Here is a 24,807-nt window from a genome sequence, read left to right as displayed (position 1 = left end):
TCACTTTTAATCTGAGTGTATAACTGCTTTGCAATGTAATCTGAAGATCAAGTTTTTAGACTTATGCACATATTATTGTAACTACTGATAGTAATAATTTAGTACTTAAAGGAATCTTTAATAGACTCAGATCAAGAAAGTTTCCTCTAAATGTATATAAAATATTAGATGGAAGAATTTTACAAACAAATGTAAAATACAGTGATAGAATTCTATTTCATTTAACTGAATGTATTCGTTTCAGAAGCTGCACTATTTGATGAACACAATCTGAATACGGACTTCAATAAGCAGAAGCTAGAAGCAGAGAACACGAATTGAATGCCATTGAGATATTTTGAGAAAACAAGGTAATGTCATATTTTTCTGCACAAGATATTTTGTTTTCACCCACATCTTAAATGAACCTTAGTTAAAGGAATAACTTGGACTATAATATCAGATCCTTTTGCCCCCAATACAAATGTTTACATTTAAAATAAAATAAAATGAAACAAAACACTAGCTCCCCCTTTTTTTTTTTGAAAGAACTTTCTGAAGAAAAATTGCAGTTTATGATATCTTGTTCCTTTGTGGATGAACACCATAGGAATCCCTTTGAACTTTAGTCCAAACTTAAAAGGAGTTTCATTTCATAAGCCATTCAGAGATACAGTACATACCTAAAGCCAGTAGGTAGAAGCCTATAATAGTCTCTCCTTGTTCTGAGACAGGAGCCTCTTTGTTCAGAAAGGTGATGTTGTTGTTCCTCCATGGTGCTTGTGGAGAAAATTGGAGAGACATTTTCAGGCAAAGCCCGTGACCCAGAAGTTGTCCTTTCGCCCCCCCTACTTAGTCTCAAATGCCCAGTAAAAGAAAATGGTCTCTGGCTTTCTTAAACTTCTGCTCCTTGCATTCTAGGAAGCAGCGCACTGAGGCTGAAACTAAACAGGGAAATCTCAAGAGACAAGAAAGAGCTTTGCAGCCCTCTGACCTGTTCTTATTTTCTAATCCTATCTATTAATACACCTCATGAATCTGTGACCAGACCAAGGCAGCAGATTTCCTTATATCCCTGGTGCTGCTAAATGCAGAAGTCTTTAGTGACTGGAGAGAGTATATTAGACAAAGTGATGATCATTCTTTAAAAAACAACTATGTGTCATATAATATAATAACCCTAAGGATATATATACACAAACATGCATGCATGAGTGTATATATTATTGTACAAATACCATAATGCACCTGCTCTGCCCTCACTGAAGACAATGAGGATTACCATTGAATTCAAATGAAGAACGTTCAGGCCCATATTTTATGAGGAGAAATATATTTTATGGATGCATTTTACTACATTCTATGAGCTACCTAGGAGTCTCCTGAAAACTGTCACTGAATAATACTGTGCTCCACCACTGGTCCATTTGCTCGATTGCACTAAAAATCATCAGTTTCACTTTGTAGAAATTGCAAGCTAAAGCTTTGGAACAAAGGTTTAGAATCTGGGCAGATGATGCAGTTTCAAGGTGGATGTGCATGTTGATTTCTGAGCAGAATCCTCCAGTATAGTGCCTAGTGAGCCCTGTCATTTGATGGGGGATTCCATGTCAGGTTACCAGGGCCAGGCAAGAAAGTTCAGATTCTCACCAGTGTGTCTGTGTATCCCACCTAAACTCTCTGAATGTTACTTCTGGTAGATTTATTGTGGGCCACATTAGCCCCAGTGCGTAATAACCTAACTCATCAGTTTTATTCTCATATAGCAGAGGAAATCAGTTTGCTTCAATGCAAATACAGTTGTTTCATAGGCAGGACTGCTGTTAATTAGAAAAAAAACATCATTTTCTTACTGTTTTGTAGGCAATATGAAATAGCATGGGTCTGATTTTCAGAGTGCTGAGCACTTGCAGCTTCCACCAGAATTGGAGATGCACTGTGCGGCAGAAAAATGAGATTTCCCTCATTTTGAAAGCAGCCACTGCATGTGATTTCAGGGGCTCACCATTTGTTTTATTTAGTCTTCACTGAAGATACAGTCTTCTAATGATTATTAGTTCTTTTGGATGCATTGGCCCAATTATAGGCTGGATTCTGATATCAGTTACGCTGGATTAACTCCCTGGAACCAATGGAATTACTTCAGATTTTCATCAGTGCAACAGAGATCAGAATCTGCCCCCACATTTAGCTCTACCCAACTCCCTGCTATGAGATAACTACTTATAATACCGCCCCGGATGTGACTGATGTCTTATCTACAGTAGGGGTGGACATTAGGTGCCTAAATACCTTTGTGAATCTCTTGTTAGGGTTTTTTTTTTTCGCACTGGTATAGAAAGCCCACGTAGCTGCATCTGTGCACATCCCTAGCACAGATACATTGCACTGATGTAAACTGAGATGTGCACTGGTGCAGTTCACACCAGTTTCAAACTGGGTTAAACCACAGTGGTGCAAGTCACAGTTTTTGTTGCTGCGGCACGTCTACACTAAGGGCTTGCACCAGTACCGGAGACCCCAATGTAAAGATTATTTGAGCCTTATAGAATCAACCTAAAACTATCCTATTACATGAAGAAAAGCAGAGCTTCTGTTTCATTGGACTTCAGCTTTCAAAAGTTAAACTTCATCCTTACTGAAAAGGAGATGCTGCATTGTGGATCCTGGGTGTGATGAGCACTAGAAAGAGGAAAGCCCATTTCACTACAGAGGTGGTTTACTGGGATGGTACAGTCAGCCCAATGCCTACCACAAACCAAGCTATTATTAAAAAAAAAAAAAAAGCCCAGATCAAGCATGTCCTTGGCTCCATGAGTGAGTTTGTCTCGTCTCCTTTGGTGCAAAAACTCTCTGGGCCGTTCCCCTAATGATCCTAGCCTTGCACTGATTAAGAGAGTCCTGCTCAGCACTTACTAGCAGGTAATCCCAGCCTGCTTTGCTTCTTAGAGGGCTAACAGGCTTTTCTCCTCAGGCCTATTAATACACCATATAAATACATAAAGTCATACCCTTTATAGACGTTCAGCATCATCAAGATACAGCATTACGTACCCATTCTAATCCCCCTGTGCAGCAATTAGAATGCTGAAAAAGCCAAAATCCAAATCATTGTGAAGAAACCCAGGTTTTTCCCTCTCAGGGACTCCAAACAGCTAACCTACCCCACTTGTGCCACTCCCCAGAGGAAGAAGCCTGTTCCTACACGCCTCAGTCTCAGGCAGCAGACCAGCCTCAGGCAGCTATACTTGGTGAAAGGTAGACAAACATTTACTTGCAAATTCCTCTTAATCAATTATTTGTTTTTATCTCTGCTGCTGCAGACTAATACCTTACTTCAGGCTTTTCCTTCATTTGTCATTAAGCCTGTCATCCTGAGGGGGAAAAGAAAATAAAGAGGATAATAATAGAAGATGTTGGAGCATCTTAGAACAGGCAGAGGAAGATACATCGATTTTTGTCAGCATGTAGGCAATCCCCTATCCATATCTGCTAAGGGGGAGGGGAGAGAGGGCACCCACATAGACTCAATTCATCCTGTTTCAGACACAATAGCATAGGTTTAGTCAAAGCCAATTCCTGTATCAGAAAGTGGGATTCTTGCTCTCTCCTTAATGCATGTCTCTGAAATGACTTCAACCCCTGGGCCAAGATTTTCAAAGATAGGCACCTACATCCATTTAGGCATCTAAATAAATGGCCTGATTTCCACAAGTGCTGAACACCTACCAGCTCCCGTTGACTTCAGTGGGAGCTGCGGGGTTCATGTCCCAGGTTCATTTAGCATATGGTGACTCTGTCCCAAGTTCCGAAACACAGTGCTGCAAACACTGCAGCAAAATGAATCGAGACCTGAATTATACAGGTATTCAAAACTCCTACAGCAGGGGTGGCCAACCTGAGCCTGAGAAGGAGCCAGAATTTACCAATGTGCATTTCCAAAGAGCCACAGTAACACGTCAGTAGCCCCCCATTAGCACCCCGCTCCCAGAGCCTTCCACCCACCAGCAGCCCCACTGATCAGCACCTCCCGCTCCCTCCCCGCACCTCCCGATCAGCTGTTTCGTGGCATGCAGGAGGTTCTTGGGGGGAGGTAGCGGAGTGAGGGCAAGGCAGTCTCAGGGGAGGGGGTGGGAAGTGGTGGAGTGGGGGCAGAGCCAAGGGTTGAGCAGTGAGCATCCCCCGGCACATTGGAAAGTTGGTGCCTGTAGCTCCAGCCCCGGAGTCGGTGCCTATACAAGGAGCCGCATATTAACTTCTGAAGAGCCGCTTGTGGCTCCAGAGCCACAGGTTGGCCACCCCTGGCCTACAGTGTACTCTAACGGCCAAAGTACTGGGTGACCACGGCCACTTCCCCATGCCTTAAGTTCTCATTATATGTTATCCCCTCCACAGCAACCAGTGAGGCAGCCCTGACTTCCTCCATCCTCTCTCCACCACAATTGAGCTAACTAGTGATACTAGCAGTGGCTTGTCTTCCATAGCCTTTGCATTTACCTGTGGACAAGGTAATTATGCTCAATCCCTATGTATGAGTAAAAAGATTCTTTTGCCCTCAGCTCTCCTGTGCAACTATGCACCCAATCTTATTAGCCACTAGACTGTAAGCTATTGCAGACATATTTCAGTAAGAACAGAACCTGTTCCCACTGATGTTAATGGTCATTTTTTCCACTGATTTCAATTGGAGCTGGATCAATCACTATCCCTAAATCTTCTATTTGAAGAGCTTGCCCCATGGAATCAACAAAGCCAGCAGTAGCTGGCTTTGGTAGACATCAAATAAAAGAGAGTTAGATTCGCTGCCACCTATTACTCCACATGTAAACTAGGTACATTTTGTTTGGGACTTTAAGAAATCTGTAGCCAGAGGTACAGTACAGAGGTCTCTATGCTAAATCATTTATGAAGATGCGAAACATCACCAGTACAGAGCCCTGGGGGACACTGTTATTCCCCCCTCTTCATTGTGAAAACTGATAATTTATTCCTACTCTTTGTTTCCTGTGCTTTAACCAGTTAGTTGTCTATGAGAGGCCTTTCCCTCTTATCCCATGACTACTGTGTTTGCTTAAGAGCTAATTGTGAGGGACCTTCTCACAGGCTTTTTGAACATCCAAATATATCCACTGGATCACCCTTGTCCACGTTTTTTGCCCCCTTCAAAGAATTCTAATATATTGGCGAGGTATGATTTCCCTTTACAAAAGCAATGTTGACTCTTCCCCAACAAATCATGTTCATTTATGTGTCCGATAATTCTGGGTTGTTTTTTTTTTAACTATAGTTTCAACCAATTTGCCTGGTACTGAAGTTAGATTTACTGGACTGAAATTGCCAAGATTACCGCTGGAGCCTTTTTGAAAGCCTCCAGTCATCTGGTACAGAAGCTGATTTATGATTTATGTTATAGCCTCAGGATTGATTTCCATCTGAATTATAGAATTCTTTGTCAGTACTTGTATATAATAAAGAGAGAAAGCCTCTTTTCAGAGTAGAGAGCATAGTAGAATTCTTCCTGGTCTAGCATCGTTGTTACTGTCTTTTCCAAGTCCTCACGTTTTGCAGTGAGGGACTGTAGTTTGCTGTCCTTCAGTTTCCTCCATAAGCTCTGTGGTGGTATTTACTGCCAAGGTCATGCTCTTTGGCAAACGCTCACACTGTGTTTCATACGTCACCAATTTCAGCCTTTTATTCTTTTCAAGGAGCACATGTTGCTTCAGTGGTGATCAAATTTACCAATCACACCCAAATTGTCATCATGTGGATTTGCTAATCTTACGAAGTGCCTGGAGAGATTAGAACAGTGGGGATGCTGGCAATGAGACAATTTTAAAAAGAAAAATAAAACACCGTTGTGGAGTGGAGGAATCCATGTGTGTTCACATGTGATGATGTTTGGGTGGGAAGGTATGTGAGTTGAGATTGATGTGGATGTAGACGGTGGTTTAACTGCTGATTTCCTGGATGTTAGTGTCTGTGTTGATGCAGTTGAATCCCCTTAACTGTAAAATAATTTCTGGGGCCCAGAATTTAAGTGAATCTCATTTCTAGGTATTATTCTCTAAGGAAATATTTATTTAGATCCACTACAAAATATCTCTCACTGAATGTCCAAGTGCCAAGGTGGTTCACTGACTTGCCTAGGGCACTGATCCATGTGGTAGGCGGCAATTCTCCTTCCAGAATATTTAAATTATGAGATGGTAATTCTATGTTTAGTGATAATCCTTTGGAATGAAGGAAGCATGATCTCTGTTTACAAAGATTTTTACTTCTGAGTCTGGGAAGATGTGTATTGTATTCCTTTTTGTTTCAGTTGTGAGTGCTTTAGGCCATAATGCTGCTGAATTTCTACTGAAAAGTCTGGATCAGACTATTACTATGACAACTCCTAAATGTCCATGGCATGGTTAATATCTTCAGCATGATGTCATAGTCTAACACTTTCACAGTAATTGAGTTTGGGGTGATGAAGTGCCTTGGGGTCTTGTTGGAACACTACAGCATGCACCCTTTTGATACTGAGGGCGAAGACTCCAGTGTAAGAGGTCTTACGAGATTTTTTCTGCATTTTGCTGAATCATTTTTCTGTGTTTTCAGCAAGGCCTTAGATCCCAACAATGGCCAATGACTTTCAGACAACAGGACAGTAATGAAACAGAATTGGGTCCTAACTGCAGGCAGTTAATCTCCTGCCGGAAGGCATTTAATCCCTTCATTTCCAGTAAAGGGAGTCCAACTGCTCTGGCGTTCATCAGACTACACATTAATCTCCCAAAGAGGTGGCGGGAATGGGAATGGGAAGGGTAGGTCAAAAAGGTTTCACATCCACCCTCCTCTTAGTCTCCCTTCCTGGTGTATAAATTGCATCCTCCTGCTGCCATGTCCACCCAATGCAGAGACCTGCTGAGAGCTAAGTGGGTTTTTACTTCCCAAACCTTTTCCTCTTAGAATCTCATTGCTTTTTCATCATGAATAAGGGAATAAAATCAATCTTGATCCCTTAGCAGGATAATACTTCACCCTAACCCAGTGTAGTAAAGCAGAAATAATGTCAGAAAAACCAATTTTTCAAAAATGAAAGGGCCTGAAGCTCAGTATAAATTCTAAATGGTGAGGGCCATATGCTGCTGCTCTTACTCAATATTCTTACTCTTATTCTGCAAGTAAAGCGATTGACTTATCCTGGCATGGGGCAAAACTGATTTTATTTTGATTCTTTCAACCATAATGTGAAATTGATCTTCATAGGGCTACTCGCAGAGGAAGATACTACGCAATCTAAGGGTGGCAGAATCTGAGCCTCTAGTGCACACACAATAGACTTCAAAGGCACATTGCAACAAACACCGTCGTCAGTCACACCAGTGCAAATCTGGAGTATGTGTGGATTTACATTGCTGTAAATAAAAGCAGGATTTGGACCATTCACTGCATAATTAAGAGAATTTTAGAGAATCTAGCAGAAGCTGGTCACTCAAATTCTGTATATAGGGTACACATCTTATAAGTAATTAATTTGCCTGACAAGCTGGAAAATGCCAGCATTTAAGGGTTAAATTAGTACTCATTATTACCACCGGTAGATCAAGACAGCTTTTTGAAGTGAACAATAATCCCTGCCCGCCCAGATTTATGACAGGCTAATAAAGCACTTTTTTATGGACGTTCTAAATCAGCCAAAGTTCTCTGAGGTAGCATGCAAAACTGACTTACGAAGGATGTAAACCAACAGGTAGCTTCTCTTTGAGATGCTAAAAATGTGCAAGAAACTTTTAATCACTATCCAGCTCTCCAAACTGTTTTACTGACAATATCCCATCACAACAAGCCACATATCAATGTGCTATTCACTGACCTCAGAGACAATCTTGCATTAGTAGACTATAGTACATTAGTTCAGTACATCATAGTGAAATATCATAAAAACTATAATTTATTCAGGTGGTTTGTGATGTTGTATAACGTCTAACCAGCATCTGATTTCCCTGAGGTACACTAAATAATTAGGACGTTGCCAGGGGAAGGGATTTGCCAAGAAAACTTGCTAGTGTCTGGCAAGATTATATACAAATGGCACCTGGCAGTTGAATCAAAGGAGTTGGAGGAAAAGATATGCCAAACAAAAAGGTTAAAATCAAATAGAAGCAGGCATATTCTTTAGCACTGATTTGTCACATAAAAGGCCACTGAAAATATGTGGGAATTGATAGCAAGTTCTACTGAATTTTGCTCCAGATTTTGTGGGGACTTTTTAAATGTATAAATCTGTGGGGATTTTTAAAGCAAATTCAGTGAATATACACTAAAATTTATTGGAAAACTGTTTACATTTTTAATGGATATTTTAAAATAGAATATACTTATTTCACCCAATCCTGGCTGTTTTGCTGTTGTTGCTGATGTTTCGGAAGGGCTGTAAAGTCTTTTTATTGACAGTCTCACTTTAAAAATGGCAAGCAGTTTAGACCCTGATCATGCAGTGAGCTGACCCATGCATAGCACTGTTGACTTCAGTTGGAGCTGCAGGGACTCAACACCTCTGAAAATCAGGCTTCAAAATGAGTTATATTGGGCCCCAAAAATTGAGGAACCAAAAATTAGTGACCACATTTGAAATCAGGGGGAATTCTGGATATGGAGGGATTCCAGCGTCAAGTCCTTGGGTTGGTCACTGTTCCCTGGAATACCACTTATCAAAAGCACCCGGATAGGGTCTGATCAAAAGCCTATTGAATTCAATGAAAAGATTCCCTTTAATTTCAATAAGCTTTGGATCAGGCCCATGTTGCCTAAAAATATGACAAAAGGTTGCATAGGAGCCACTATGCAAACTATTTGCGATTGGAATGCCTTCCTTCGCTGGTGGGCTCCTCCATTGGCTGGTTATGCTGGTCTTAGGGCCATAGTTCACCAGTGGCAGAACACCGTGTTCTGGAGGCTCTGGACCAATATTTGACCTACTCACCTAAGAACATGAAATAAAAATATTTGTCTACACCTCTTCTGTCTTTTTTAGGTCAATTAATTACTCATAGGAAATATGCACCCGATTCTGCTATTTCTTTCACTGTTGTGATTCCACTGCTTTCTATGGAGCTACCTCTGATCTACACTGCTGAGAGACTAAAGTCACATCCAGTGTTTGTCTATTAAATAGAATAATGAAAACAACCTGGATAAAATTTACAGCTCAAAGAAATGTTTGAATTTAACCCTACACTATGTGCCCACTATGTCAGCACATCATGAATCCAAGACACATTATATCCATAGCACCAACTCATATTTCAGCCCTCGTGTCCGTTTTCTTCTCAGTTTTATCTAAGAAAATGAATACTTAACATTGTTTAAATCAATTATTGTAACATCTGCTTCAGCTGTCATGATTTAAACTGAGTTATAGCCTCTTTTGGATCCTTCTGCTCCTCAATTTCCTCTTTATTCTCTTTAGCCTTGAAATCAAATATTCTCCTGAAGCACTGCACCATGCAGTTAGATAAAGCTGGTAAATTGCTGGTTGAAGTAAGGCTTGTCTTTATGGATTGACACAACAGAGTCATAATATTAAAATAAATAAGCTCTTATGAGATCTTGCTTGTAAATCACTGTGTATTGACACAGGAGCCTTTGCAGCTTCAGGTAAAGGCTAGGTCAATACTGAAAGAGAGCTGGTTAAAAAAATGAAGCATCAAAGGGAAAATTCACTCTTGTGCTGAGTGCCTGACCAAGGCCCTATGCACCATTTAACTCCCACTGAAATTATAACACAGGCCTGTGCACTGAGCTGAATCTACTCAAACTGAATACAGTGGGCACTGTTAAAAATTTAACTATTATTATTTGTATTATAGTAGCATCAAGAGGCCACAGTTGAAATCAGGGCCCATAGATAAATGTGGTGACAAACAGTCTCTGTCCTGGAGAGTTTACAGCGTAAACAAACAAAGGCTAAGATAGACAACGTGTGGGAGCTGAGGCACCTAGGCACCGAGCGGTGAAGTGACTTACCTAAGATCACGCAGCAGGTAAATGGGTGGCGAGTTATATGGGCCCATGGTGCCCATGCTCCAGCAATATTCAGGGCACAAGGGCCCGGCTCTACCAATGTTTGGTGCCAGGTCTCTCCCCTGGCCCTGCCTGCTGCCCCGCGTGCCTCCCCCGGCATGTCCCTGCCTGCCGGTGGGGAAAGGGCTGGGGGGGAGTCCTCCTCTCTGGCCCCAGCCCCAGGGCAGCCTGCCTGCACCCCAAACTCATCCCTGGCCCACACCCCCAGTCAGAGCCCAGCCCCCGCACCCCAACAATCTGCCTCAGCCATGAGCCCCCTCCTGCACCATGAACCCCTCATCCCCAGCCCCACCCCGCAGCCCTCATCCCTGCACTCGCCCTGAGCCCCTCCCACACCCCAAACCTCCCTCATGGGGGAGGCAGGACTTGGACCAATTCTAGGCACCACCAAAAATTATACAAACCTGCGCCTGAGGTAAATGGCAAAGCTGGGAATAGAATTCAGGTGTCTTGAGTCCCAGTCTCATGACCTAGCCCAGAACACATTGCCTTTCCAGTGTACACACTGATTGTGGCATAGTGGTACCTCCTTTGTTAATTGTAGGATGATACTATGATTATTGCAGGTTCCTGTGCTGACAACTGTTGCGGTTTTAATGGCACCTCCTGAAAAATCAGTCTTCTTATTGTTTTCACTACAGTTGGTTGCATAATTTCAAAGGGCATTCATCCTGTATTTTACCTCTCTAAAGTCCAGGTATACCATCTTGGTTAGTAACTGCAACAGTTTCACAAGGATTCTCTTGTTGATTATCCTCCTCATCCAGGAACCTCTTGGGGCATACAATTTTCTTATATAGTAAAATTTGTCTGTAGGCCACTGATGACAATGTTCTGCAATTTCTATACACTGGTTTCTCTCCTTGCCTGTGAACATGCAAAGAGTGCAAGAATTCTGATTGTGTAGTTTTTCACATGCAGTTTGTACCAAGGTAAATGCCTACACAAGGTGCAAGGCAGTGAAGAATCAAATCTCCTAACTTCCTGTCCAAACTCTGAGATGCTATGCACCTACAATTCCCATTAAAGTCACTTAGATGTGCAGATGCTTGGCAACCATCAGAATTTAATCCTATATTAAGAGAGTATAAAGCCAGAAAAAGAGAGTGAAAGAGCAAGGTCTCCTACATAGTGGTCACCACTAAAGTCTTTGTTCTTGCTTAATTAACATTACCAGAATGTTCCCTATGCTTAGCCAGGGGACTACCAAGAACACCACGGTAAAGTTGATTACTTGCAACCAGCAATTGTTGCCATTAAAGTTTTTAGTTCTTCTATTCCACTAGGTATGGTGGCATGGGACAGCAGCAGTAAGTCTAGGAGGTTGAGTATAAGAAAGCAGCATAAGAAAGAAGCAGATATTACTATCCCTTGCCACAATTCTTCCTGGACTATAAGTGTCCAGTAGAAAAAAGCAACTCACAATGAAGCTCATTTAGTGCTGCACTTGGAAATCAAATGGTACAGTCCTTCCCCTAGCAATCCAGTGCACAGCGGGCCTGTACAAACTGCACTGTCCTTCCTGCATTCAGCACTGCCTGCTCCCTGCACCATGGAGGTGCAGAGTGAGGTGGGACCATGACGTTATCTCCTCCCTATCCCTTCGAGGCGACATGTGCTTTTGGGGGTACACCACGGAGGGAGCAGAGTTCCTATACTCTTCCAAGTGCAGGGACTGTGGCTGTGCCTTTGCGTGGGGCACAAGAGCCAGTCATCATGTGGCCCATCCTTAGGAATGACACTGATGCTCAAGTACATAATTATTTTTTTATGCAGAAAATCAAATGAGAAGAAACCTGACACATTATGTAACATGATTATAATAAAAAATGAATAAATAATAAAAGGGCTACTATCAAACACAGCCCTGAATTGTTAGCCTTGCCCACAAAACCATAGCTGGGATGGGAACTTGACCCACTATTGCCATGGTGCCGAAAAGGCATTTTTGTCTCAGACCCTAGCCCACGCTACTGAGTTTAGGGTGACCTTCCTGGACTAACAGGAAAACAGAAGACATTGCTAATATACCCAAGAATGTGTTGGACACAGCTGAGTCGTGGTTTACGTTTGGAAAGCACCTAGCACATTAGCGGTGCTACTAGAAACAAATAATCACAAGTGGTCTGAGAGCCATCCACGAAAACGCACAACCAAATGAAACCAAAACCATAGACATTTTATGAATAATCATCCATTTTTGTAAACCTTTTCCCCCCCTTTCCCACAACTCTCTTCTGACTATCAGATATAACCACTTTGTTTTCTCTTACCCCAGGACTCAGCCCATATATGAATACATCAGTGTTCCTAATCCCATACATCAAAACTGCTAGAAGAAAAGGAAAAATACAAAACTCCTCCCTCCCAATTTCACTATATGAATTAGTTGACTTGTGAATAGTACTTTTCCATAGATCAAGAACTGGATTAAAAATATGCACTTAATTTACATAACGGTAGAATTCCCTTGTTGAACAGGATATATGAATATACCTTCATAAACACATTCTGGAAAATTAGTGGGACTGCTGTTTTTGGACAAACCACCTTACTTTCTCCTCCAAACGTGGGAAAGGCATCAGGAATGCAATTTCTGGGAAAGCAAACTGAGGTTTGGACTAACATTAGGTAGCCACTGGTTCTTTTGTGCGGCTGCCAAAGGAATTGTTTATAAAACCCAGGTATTTGGGCCATGTGGTAAAGAATATGAATTTCATCACAGACATTATTTCATCACATGAACAGTCTTAACAGAAGCATCGTTATGACACAGAATACAAGCATTTTGTGTAGAAACTCCATTCTGGCACAGAATTTAGGTTGATATTTTATAGCAACCAGCTTTCTGCCAATATACTGTAAATATAGTATTTTACAACCAAAGTAAAAGTATACCCTCTGTATTAGAGAGCAAACAGTAATACACATATATAAATAGTGGGATTTTACAGAAGAAACTTTGTACAATAGTTTTTTATTAATTAAAAATGAGAGTCATGCTCATTTACAAGGCAGATTAGACAAAGTGAAAAAATATCATTATCAGTGTAATTTTGCATTAGCAAAATAGCTCTATCATAGGTTTAGAGGATCCATGCTTTTCCCCCCCTCAAAACTGTTAAGAAGTATTAATTAGTTTTGGCCTCAGCCTTGTCCCTTCAAGCCCGCTGACTACACAGATGTGACAAATCTGGAGACAAGAACTGGGTCCAAAGGCACATAAACAAGGCCAGGGTGGTCCTTTCAAGCAAGTCAAGGTTTTTTTGCTCTCGATACCCCTGGTACATTAGCAGTCTGTGGAGAATTTCCCATTTTTGATAAAAGCCTTCTGTTGAATTCTCTGTTGCCTCCTACCAGTGACTCCCAAATGAAGTATACAGATGCTGTCCTTTTGCTTTCCTGGGCTGGGGTGCATAAGGCATTATTTTCATCTGGAAGCAGGAAATAAAGTTCAGTCAAGTTTACCAGCACTCCTGTGTGTAACACCTTTAAAATATGCTGTTTTGACATTTTCACTCAAGTAGCGCCATTTAAAAATACGTACAATTATTTTTTGTAAAATTTCAAAGTTGTTTCCTTTTCACAGTGTTCAGAACAGACCCATTTTTCATTCCTATACATGTGTTGCAAAAGACTAAGTAAAATTTTAAGTGAAAACCTTATCAAAATCCAATCATAGAATCATATCATAGAATCATAGAATATCAGGGTTGGAAGGGACCTCAGGAGGTCATCTAGTCCAACCCCCTGCTCAAAGCAGGACCAATCCCCAATTAAATCATCCCAGCCAGGGCTTTGTCAAGCCTGACCTTAAAAACTTCTAAGGAAGGAGATTCTACCACCTCCCTAGGTAATGCATTCCAGTGTTTCACCACCCTCCTAGTGAAAAAGTTTTTCCTAATATCCAACCTAAACCTCCCCCACTGCAACTTGAGACCATTACTCCTTGTCCTGTCCTCTTCTACCACTGAGAATAGTCTAGAACCATCCTCTCTGGAACCACCTCTCAGGTAGTTGAAAGCAGCTATCAAATCCCCCCTCATTCTTCTCTTCTGCAGACTAAACAATCCCAGTTCCCTCAGCCTCTCCTCATAAGTCATGTGTTCCAGACCCCTAATCATTTTTGTTGCCCTTCGCTGGACTCTCTCCAATTTATCCACATCCTTCTTGTAGTGTGGGGCCCAAAACTGGACACAGTACTCCAGATGAGGCCTCACCAATGTCGAATAGAGGGGAATGATCACGTCCCTCGATCTGCTCGCTATGCCCCTACTTATACATCCCAAAATGCCATTGGCCTTCTTGGCAACAAGGGCACACTGCTGACTCATAGCCAGCTTCTCGTCCCTGTAACCCCTAGGTCCTTTTCCACAGAACTGCTGCCTAGCCATTCGGTCCCAAGTCTGTAGCTGTGCATTGGGTTCTTCCGTCCTAAGTGCAGGACCCTGCACTTATCCTTATTGAACCTCATCAGATTTCTTTTGGCCCAATCCTCCAATTTGTCTAGGTCCCTCTGTATCCTATCCCTGCCCTCCAGCTTATCTACCACTCCTCCCAGTTTAGTATCATCCGCAAATTTGCTGAGAGTGCAATCCACACCATCCTCCAGATCATTTATGAAGATATTGAACAAAACCGGCCCCAGGACCAACCCCTGGGGCACTCCACTTGACACCGGCTGCCAACTAGACATGGAGCCATTGATCACTACCCGTTGAGCCCGACAATCTAGCCAACTTTCTACCCACCTTATAGTGCATTCATCCAGCCCATACTTCTTTAACTTGCTGACAAGAATACTGTGGGAGACCGTGTCAAAAGCTTTGCTAAAGTTAAGAAACAATACATCCACTGCTTTCCCTTCATCCACAGAACCAGTAATCTCATCATAGAAGGCAATTAGATTAGTCAGGCATGACCTACCCTTGGTGAATCCATGCTGACTGTTCCTGATCACTTTCCTCTCATGTAAGTGCTTCAGGATTGATTCCTTGAGGACCTGCTCCATGATTTTTCCGGGGACTGAGGTGAGGCTGACTGGCCTGCAGTTCCCAGGTCCTCCTTCTTCCCTTTTTTAAAGATTGGCCAATTCCTTTAGCACTCTCGGATGCAACTCGTCCGGCCCCATGGACTTGTGCACGTCCAGCTTTTCTAAATAGTCCCTAACCACCTCTTTCTCCACAGAGGGCTGGCCATCTACTCCCCATGTTGTGATGCCCAGCGCAGCAGTCTGGGAGCTGTCCTTGTTAGTGAAGACAGAGGCAAAAAAAGCATTGAGCACATTAGCTTTTTCCACATCCTCTGTCACTAGGTTGCCTCCCTCATTCAGTAAGGGGCCCACACTTTCCTTGGCTTTCTTCTTGTTGCCAACATACCTGAAGAAACCCTTCTTGTTACTCTTGACATCTCTTGCTAGCTGCAGCTCCAGGTGCGATTTGGCCCTCCTGATTTCATTCCTACATGCCCGAGCAATATTTTTATACTCTTCCCTGGTCATATGTCCAACCTTCCACTTCTTGTAAGCTTCTTTTTTATGTTTAAGATCCGCTAGGATTTCACAGTTAAGCCAAGCTGGTCGCCTGCCATATTTACTATTCTTTCAACTCATCGGGACGGTTTGTCCCTGTAACCTCAACAGGGATTCCTTGAAATACAGCCAGCTCTCCTGGACTCCTTTCCCCTTCATGTTAGTCCCCCAGGGGATCCTACCCATCCGTTCCCTGAGGGAGTCGAAGTCTGCTTTCCTGAAGTCCAGGGTCCATATCCTGCTGCTTACCTTTCTTCCCTGTGTCAGGATCCTGAACTCAACCAACTCATGGTCACTGCCTCCCAGATTCCCGTCCACTTTTGCTTCCCCCACTAATTCTTCCCTGTTTGTGAGCAGCAGGTCAAGAAAAGCTCCCCCCCTAGTTGGCTCGTCTAGCACTTGCACCAGGAAATCAATGTAGAAAAGACAGTGGATATGGTACTGTGGAAGCTGGCAACCAATGATGATTACCACTCAGTGACACATATGTTTGATCTGGAAACAGCATGTGCTTGTGTGACAGAGATGTGTCTGTCAATAAACAAAGTCCTGCAGAGGCATGTGATCCAAATACAATATATATCCCCAAGATAATGGAAGGGTTTGAGCACCAAAGGAGTTTCCCAAATGGTGGAAATGCTTCAGATGGAAGAGGTTTACCCATTCTGCATTCACACAAGGAAGCAGTGGAGACCAGGAATCAAAAGGGTTACTGCTCCATTGAGGCAACCCCTGGTGTGTTACTAAGCCTGGTGCCTGATGTTCACGTAGGCAAGTTGACCAAAATATCTGAAGATATGCACCTTTTCTAGAACATGGGCCTGTTTGAGAAAGGGCAGAATGGCACTTTGTTCTTTCCCCACAGTAGCAATAGATGTGGTGTCTGGCTACACTGTGATTATGAGACACGCTTCTCACCTGCTACTCCTTTGGTTTACACCACCGGGGACAAAAGTTGCTCCCACCACCGACTGAGGTGGTGCAGAATGCTGATTAAATGTGCCTTTGGCAAGCTCGAGACTTGATGGAGATGCCTCTCTGAGCAAATAAATCCACTGATTATACTCATTATTGCCGCAGACTGTATTTTTTGTAATATTGCAGAAAATACTTCTCTTCTACACAACACACAATTACCTGTGAGACTCATTACCTCAAGACACCATTTTGGCCAAAAGCTTGGCAGGATTAAAAAAAAGGATTAGATATTTATATGGATAACAACAACATCCAGAGTTAAATTAGTATCAATAAAAATAACATTGGAAGGGCACAATGCAGCCCTTAACTGATGGGGTATAGAAGGAAACTTCCTCTGCTCTTAAGTTATTCCCTGACTCCCTACTGAAAAGGCTTCTTGTACCTTCTTCTGAAGGCTGATACTTGCCATTGTTGGTGTCTGGATACTGCACTACAGATGAGCCACTGGTTTGATTCAGTCTAGCAAAGGTAACATTCCTTTGACATTTGTGAGCGCATGGGGGAAATATAATACACTAGCATAAGGCACCATCCTGCCTCCACTGAAGTCCATGGGAGTTTTGCCATGGACTACAAGGAGAATAGGATTAAGCCCTCAGTACACATGCTTGTCTCCCCCTCTAATGGCTGATTGGGACAGAGATTATAGCAGCCTGCTACAAATTTACAGCTATAAAAGTGTTAGTTTAGCTCAAGAGAAACCTGTAGTCTTGGTGCTGAAGGTTTTGGGTTGGATTCTCATTGACAGCCATTGTGTCTTGATGTATGCAGTCAGCTACCGCTCATAAGAGAAGCAATGCAAGATGCAGCATTTTATTAGTAAGAAGCCCATGGAGTTTCAGGAACCCACTACTGCTGTCAACAACTGGCAACATAGTTAGGGATGACATCCACCAGTGCTACTGTAATTTCACAACTTGATTTTATTTACACGCAAGTTAGACTGGTGCCAAGGCAAGGTCCTGTGATGGGCCTGGTGATCGGGGTGATTACAGACAAAGGCACTATAATGATCGTTTTGGGCACTCAACCTTTGCTCACAGGGTGGTGATCACTCCAGAAAAATAGCACTGCAACATTTATTTTAAAACCCCCACAACCGTTAATGAACACTAGCAAACAAAGCAAAACCAGAGGGAGGGGAAATTAACTCTATTGCTATTGGCCAGAAGGAAGCGGGGACACAACCAGACTACAGTGCTGGCACTTGTGCTAGGAGGAGGGTATAGCTTGTAGGAGGTAACTGAAGTGGTAACTGCTAGAGTAAAGCTGATGGTAGATAATGTTTGGTTATGTGGTAGGCAGATGGCAGGACAGTATGGAAACCCTCTGTCATGTAGAGAATAACCACGGCCTGATTTTGTAGGTCCCTTTTGCATTGTGTGCACTCCCCCCTCCAGGTCTGACCCTCTCCATCTCCAGCTTTGTGCTCCGAAGAAATGGCTTGAGGGTGTCACTTTCCTTGTCCCGTGCGTCTGTTCCTGCATCTTCTGTGTCCTTCTCCTTCATGTCCATCAGACCTGAATACTTCCTCAAGTCCCACTGCCAAATGAGGTGGAAACTATCCCCTGACTCTTTTCTTCCTCCCTCAATTGGTTCAGCAGCTGCTCTGGGTGACTCTGCTTTTTCACTCTCTTAGCAGCTACTGGAGGGTTTGCAGACCCATCAGCACAGTCAATTTCTGATTTTAACAGGCAGCTACAGCACCTGTGAGGTAAGGAAAGTAGCATGGGTTAACAAGAACACTTACTGCAATGCTGCGTGCACATCCCCACTGCTTGCTACCAATATGGAAGCTGTAAAAGGGAAGTGCCACCATCATTTTTACTTTGGTGCCAGAATAGCAATCAACAAATACAATGTAATTTTTCCTGATTTTCCTTCATTTTCTTCTGGATAAATTCTTTAATTCATTCCAAAGAGTGAACTACATAAAAGACCAAAATCCAGACCAGGAACACAAGCCATCTTGGTAAATGCACCTTTGCAAAATAACTGAACATTTTTACATTTTTCGGAAGGAAGGAGGAATATATTTTCCGGGTCACAGACACAAAAGTACGGCCAGAGCCGCTATGCAGAGAAGCCTGTAGATGCAACATGGTGGCATGCAATCGCCACTTCTGTTAGTAATCAGATTCCTTCAGCACTGAAGCTCTGGCTGAACTGGGGCAAAAGGAACTAACATGGGACCAGAAAGTGGACAAACTTGGGCTTCTGTATGCAGAGTGCACTATCACCACCTATTGGCAATAAACAAGAAGTGGAGATTATAAGATCTCAAAATCTGAATGCAAAAAACCAGATTGACAGATGCTAAGGTTTTAATGGCAGGCACTGTATTTTCAGGGGCTGGGGCCGGGGGCGGGGACGGACTGAGGCAGAATTCTGTTTGTAAACAAATATCCAATAATTGAAAATAACTTCATCTTTATCATAGGACAACCATTTCAAAGTTAGGAAATTTGGACTAAAAGTTCCACACAAAAAAAGCCCTTAACTTTGCTCTCTATCCCTGTTCATAGGTGTTCTAGTGGAATATTCTTACATTGAAACTTCAGAGTTACAAATTAACAAATGGTTGGTTTCAGAGTAGCAGCCGTGTTAGTCTGTATTCCCAAAAAGAAAAGGAGTACTTGTGGCACCTTAGAGACTAACAAATTTATCTGAGCATAAGCTTTCGTGAGCTACAGCTCACTTCACCGGATGCATTCAGTGTAGCTCACGAAAGCTTATACTCAAATAAATTTGTTAGTCTCTAAGGTGCCACAAGTACTCCTTTTCTTTTTGCGAAATTAACAAATGTTCTAAATCACTGATTCTGAACAAAAAACTAAGATACCCTTACAGGTATATTGCCTGCCTTCTCTTCTCCGTGATAAATAAATAACATCCTCACTTGGTTTGGTGAATGGGGTTCTCTGAGGCCTATGGCTACATGAATACAGTGGACTAGATCGAAGTATGTATCGGATATATCTGGAGAATGGGATCTTGAACACATTCCAGGAGGGTTAATATGGAAGATACAATGGGATTTCTTGTCTCAGGTTCAACAACTGTAACCCATCAGATGTAGTTGGGGAGTGGCAGTCCTCCCATTCTAGTTCACATGACTTCTCTCAGTAGGATATTCAACAGAATCAATAATTACTGGGATGTGAGAGGGTAGAAAATACCTTTGAGGAAGGTATTTCCACAACATTAGAGTCTTTCCCTTTTCATATTCCTTGTGAGCTTCCATAGCTTCTGTTTCATGCTCTTTCCCCCTTCTTCTTGGCTTGCTGCTAAGGTATCTTCAGGGACGGTTTTGCCTCTCAATTGCTTTGAGCTGGACTTGAACTTTAATGGGATTTCTCCGTCTTTAAAAATCTTCCTCTTTCTTTGAACAGGCAGAGAACAGAAAAACCTCCTCAATCTGGAGAGAGACTCTGCTTCAGGCAAACAAGCTGTCTCAATATTTGTTATGGTGTCTATAGCTGCAATGCAGACTGAGGCTACAGGGTCATATTTGAGATCATCAAGAGCTGAAACCAAGAAGAAATGAATGTCAAGGCTCACAGTATCAATGAGAAGTTTCAGAGTAACAGCCATGTTAGTCTGTATTCGCAAAAAGAAAAGAAGTACTTGTGGCACCTTAGAGACTAACCAATTTATTTGAGCATAAGCTTTCGTGAGCTACAGCTCACTTCATTGGATGCATACTGTGGAAAGTGTAGAAGATCTTTTTATATATCTATATCAATGAGATGACATTTCATTAGGCTCCATTATCTTATGCCATTTTCCTGGGCCCCATGCCATATCCCAGCAGTAGAAGCAGAAAATATATATTATTTCTAATCTGCCCTGTGTGCCAGGATGAGCATTTAGCCTTCCTCACCCCTCGTCACCACCTTCAGGCCAAAGCATTCAGTCATCACATTAAATGTCATAGATTGAGAACCATCGAGTTCAATTTGTGAAGTCCTCATTTCCGCTCTGTAAATGGAAAAGTTGGAACCTCTTCAGCGCAAACAGAACACACTCACACCTGGGAACTATCCTATCAGAAGAGGGGTTAGGAATTGTAAAGGGGTGTAACTAGAAATAATGGGATGACATTAAGCACAAAAGATGTAGGCCAAATGTGAAAAAAATTACGAATAGTGAAGTCTTTCAAACTGTAGTATAGTCTTGACGAAAAAAGGGCTGGATGCCCTATGACTGGACTGATGTTTACCACATGACGACACAAAGCACTGTAGGGAACATTCCTGAAATATCTCTTTTTTTCCCCATTTCTAATTTATTTTATAAACCTCATTTGAATCTATTTTAAATAGGAATAAAGACTGCAGTGGTGAGGATTGGGACAGGTCTATAGAGTCTTTCATTTTCATCATTGGTTCGAATTCAGCCTGGATCTACAATTTGTAAATGACTTTTCTGTTGGATAGCTATGTGAAATACAAAAGGCATACAAAAGGCGTTGTAGTGGAATAGACTAATGGTCCATCTAGCCTACTATCCTATCATGGCAGTGGTTGGTACTTGATGCTTCAGAAGAAAGCAAATAAAAACTCAATATGCCCTTAAGCTAGGTATGTAATACCATATCATAAGGGAAATAATATTATGGGCCTAATTCTGATCTCAGTTACACTGGTTTTACATAAGTGTGACACTACTGGGCTAGATTCTTGGCCCCTCTTTGCCAGCCCACTGGGGCACAGGGGCCATAGAGCTGTTTTAATTGGTCTCCTGAGCACTTCCCTAGTGGAAGGGGTATTCCCAAGAGAGGCAGAGCCCGTAGTGGCTCAGTGCTATCCTCACCCCTCAGCAGTGGGGCCTGACCAAGGGAAATGGGGCCTGCCAGGAGGGCCATTGCCCAGGGGCATGCAATTTAGAGCAGCCCTAAGACTATACAAGAGCAGCCCAAGGATTAGGGAGCAGCAGAGGTGATATAAACCACCCCTGCCCTGCCTCCAGGCCTGTGGCAAGTGCAACTCAGCCAGATGGCCAAATCTTGCTCACTGACTTTAATAGAGGTTCTCCCGTTTTATACCTGTCAGTGGGAGCAGAATTAGGTCCCTTATATTTTTATAAATATAAGGGATATATATATATATTAACAAACCAAGGTAAAACATCAAAATATGGTCAATTGTACACTGCAGAGCCAAGAAAATAAATTAACTTGACACCACCTCAAGATAAATAAAGTTATCTTCATTAGAAAGTGCTAAAAAGCTACTGTCCAATGTATCCCAGCACTTTTGAGTCTTCTCTGAGCTGTTCATAATGACATCTAGGTCCCCTTCCTGAGGGGTTACGACCAGTTCATAGCCCTTCAATGTGCCCACATTTATCTATACTGAATTTTCTCCTCTGTCATGTTGCCCAATTTTCTAGACTTATAAAATTCCTCTTCATTCTTCCAAGTCTTGATTAATCTAAATGACTGAGTCATCAGCAAATTTCACCACCTCACTATTCATCCCATCTTCCTATGAGGATATTAAACATATTGAAAACAGGTCCTATTACTGATCCTTGAGAGACTGCAACATGCTTTTTGTGTTGCTTTTTGTCTTTTAACAAGTTATTAATATATGCCAAAAATTTACTTCTTGCTCTCTGGTTACTAAGTTTCCTTAACAGTCTTTTGTGAGGGACTTTATCAAAAGCCTTTTGAAAAGCTAAACACATTTATTTCCTCGTTTATCCGCTACTTTCTTAACTCTTTCAAACAATTCTGTCATCTTAGAAAGGAAGTATTTACCATGACAGAAACTATGCTACCATTACTGATCCTGGATTATCTGGACATCACTCCTCTAAATGCTTTATTAATGTAACCATTTTCTGATCTATTTTTCCCAGGCACTGAAGTAAGTTGTCAATATATTCTTAGAATTTCCCTTAGCACCATTTAAAAAAATTGGTACAAGGGTGGCAATCCTTCAGTCCTCCAGGGAATAAATTCTTTCTAATGATATATTACATATTTTTGTTGAACTCTTGCATAAGACCCATCCATTTCTGGTGATTTATTGCAAAAAATATAGGAATTATTTATAATAAAACTATTGCCATCTCAGTCCGGTAACTTACTGGACAGATTTCAAACACAAGTATACAGCAAACTGCACCCTTCTAGACACCTGCAGCAAAGATGCCACAAAAAGGTATGGCCCCTGGAGCCCAAACTCTAGTCTCAACCCTCGAGGATGTCTCTCCCAGTCCAGGTTGAAGCACATTGGTGAGGCAATATGTGGGGCGGGGAACCACTCATGGTCACCGCTCATGCAGTACCTATTCTGCAGATTAATCGGAAGATTTCAACTCTCTGAGGTGGTCAATGTCAGTTTGGCATTTTTCAACACTAAATTAATTGAAAAATATGTTAAATCCCACAAATTAGTTAAAGGAGTGTAAGAATTTAAACCCGTCTAACCAGCCCTCCCCTCCCAACAGCTTTTTCACAGAAGGGAAAGAGGCAGAAGAAAAGATCAAGAAGTCCAACTTGCATCACATGCTGCTGCATGGTCCCCTGGACCAGAAGGAGATTGAGGCCTCAGAGAACAAACAAAAAGCAAGGCCTTTAGACTATATAGATGCCAGGGACTCTGCCAGAAAAGTTGGCCCCTCTGTGGTACTTCCCTGCTTCTTTATCTTCCCTATTAATATGGCTCTTGCAAAAGCTATCAACCTACTGGCTTCCCTCCTTGCACAAAGCTTCCTTCTGGGAGGATGGGGGTGACTTAATGCTGCTTGGATATGTCACACAGAGATGCCATGGAGAGTAGCTGCTTCTCCTGGCTCATTCCTTCCCGATCAATGGAGCACACCACCACAGAGCAGCAACACAATGACTTCCACAGGCTTGAGCAAAAGACAGAAGCGTGCTGCTTAGCAACTCCTCCAGTTCTATGCTTACTGCTTCTACTTTTTGCCATTGGAAACGCAGAGGCACTTCAGACCCAAAGGCAGAGGGAATTTGAAAGCAAAGAGTGAAATTCTGTTGCTATTGACTTCAGTGGGGGCAAGATTTCACCCAAGACTCTGATGATCATGCCCATTGCACAGATTTAGATATACATTTAACTCACAATTGAAATACATATAGCAATGGGAGGAGCCAGGATCAACTTTTTTTTAAGTGTCCATAATTTTGTTATCCCTGATTTCACAGCAATTTTACAGGAAATTCTGTTTTCAATGAGAGATTTCCAATTTCCCACCTGCAAATTGCTCCACCAAGGAACCCTGTCCATGCTGGCCCCATTGTAACGGAAAACATGTAGTTCCCTCAGTCCTCTAATGAAAACAAGTAGAGGACAGTCCTTCTAAGACTGTAAGCTCTTCAGTGCAGGGACTGACTTTTATTTTGTGTTTATACAGAACTTAGCCCTTCATCCTTATAAGAACTTTTGGCTGTTATTGTAATACAAATAATAAACAGTAATACTTTTTTAGTTTTCATCAAAATCTTAACACATGCTCACTGAGCATGCTCTGGTGCTATTTTACAATCACTTTTAACTTTAGTTTAATTATTTCCCCCAAAACTTATTTTAACTCATCATGCAAAACTAGCTGGGCAAAGATTTAAAATTGAGCTGTTATGAGTTATTGATGAATAAAAACTTAACTTTCTTTTAATTTAAAAAGTAGCCAAAGGGATCTTCCTCAGCATTTTCAGAAATGTTCACCTATGGGTTGAGACTAAACATGGAAAGTTAAAGTCTTCGTAAGATTTTTTCAGAAGATTACGAGCTGAGCTGAGCAAATGCTAAAAGAATATTCACAAATAACTGTTCATTTAAAAAATGATTGATTTGTGACCCTTTTTATTTTTTGTTAGCCAGGGATGATCTTTTTTCCTCACAAAGCACCTTAAAGTCTATGATTCTATGATTTGTGAAAATAAGCAACCATAGGAAGATCCGCACTGCAAGTGTGTGCATGAACAACTGGAAACCTTTGATTTCCCCCCTCCTGTTTACAGAAGTTTCATTCTTCCACTCAGGAAGAAGAAACAGCATGTGATTTGTGTGAGCAACCACTTACCACAAAAATAGCAAATAATGAATAGTAAATAAATAAAAACAAAACAAGCAGAGCAGATCAATGAGAACTCATAGGCTGAATGAGGCTTGTATGAACAGTATGGTTTGCATTTTTGGAATAATGAACAAAATCTCGAGAAAATTGAAGTCTGCTCACAAATAATTTGCAAGCAAACTAAAGGGCAACATTTA

General features: G+C 41.9%; 2 protein-coding genes and 1 long non-coding RNA gene across 3 annotated transcripts in view; 1 reads left to right on the top strand and 2 right to left on the bottom strand.

The window, feature by feature from the left end:
- The window catches only part of LOC102945398 (opsin-5), a 44,694-nt gene extending 43,862 nt beyond the window's left edge, over window positions 1–832 (bottom strand). Inside the window, exon 1 of the mRNA XM_007057945.3 lies at window positions 663–832. Coding sequence (XP_007058007.1) covers window positions 663–783 — 121 coding nt within the window. The 5' untranslated portion in view covers window positions 784–832. The remainder of the gene's footprint in view (window positions 1–662) is intronic.
- The window catches only part of LOC119565820, a 109,918-nt gene extending 104,224 nt beyond the window's left edge, over window positions 1–5,694 (top strand). The window contains exons 2-5 of the long non-coding RNA XR_005224813.2: window positions 245–350; window positions 3,122–3,237; window positions 4,375–4,487; window positions 5,267–5,694. This is a non-coding gene — a long non-coding RNA (uncharacterized LOC119565820). The remainder of the gene's footprint in view (window positions 1–244; window positions 351–3,121; window positions 3,238–4,374; window positions 4,488–5,266) is intronic.
- An 11,767-nt stretch (window positions 5,695–17,461) lies between these two features.
- LOC102945628 (maestro heat-like repeat-containing protein family member 1) overlaps window positions 17,462–24,807 on the bottom strand; it is a 67,070-nt gene continuing 59,724 nt past the window's right edge. The window contains exons 42-43 of the mRNA XM_027820480.3: window positions 19,741–20,088; window positions 17,462–18,268 (exon numbers count right to left, since the gene is read on the bottom strand). Coding sequence (XP_027676281.2) covers window positions 19,766–20,088 — 323 coding nt within the window. The 3' untranslated portion in view covers window positions 17,462–18,268; window positions 19,741–19,765. The remainder of the gene's footprint in view (window positions 18,269–19,740; window positions 20,089–24,807) is intronic.

Source organism: Chelonia mydas, chromosome 3 (assembly GCF_015237465.2).
Source record: "Chelonia mydas isolate rCheMyd1 chromosome 3, rCheMyd1.pri.v2, whole genome shotgun sequence".
Lineage (NCBI taxonomy): Eukaryota > Metazoa > Chordata > Testudines > Cheloniidae > Chelonia > Chelonia mydas.
Note: the sequence above shows the minus strand (reverse complement) of the source record. Positions and strands in the feature narration are given on the sequence as shown.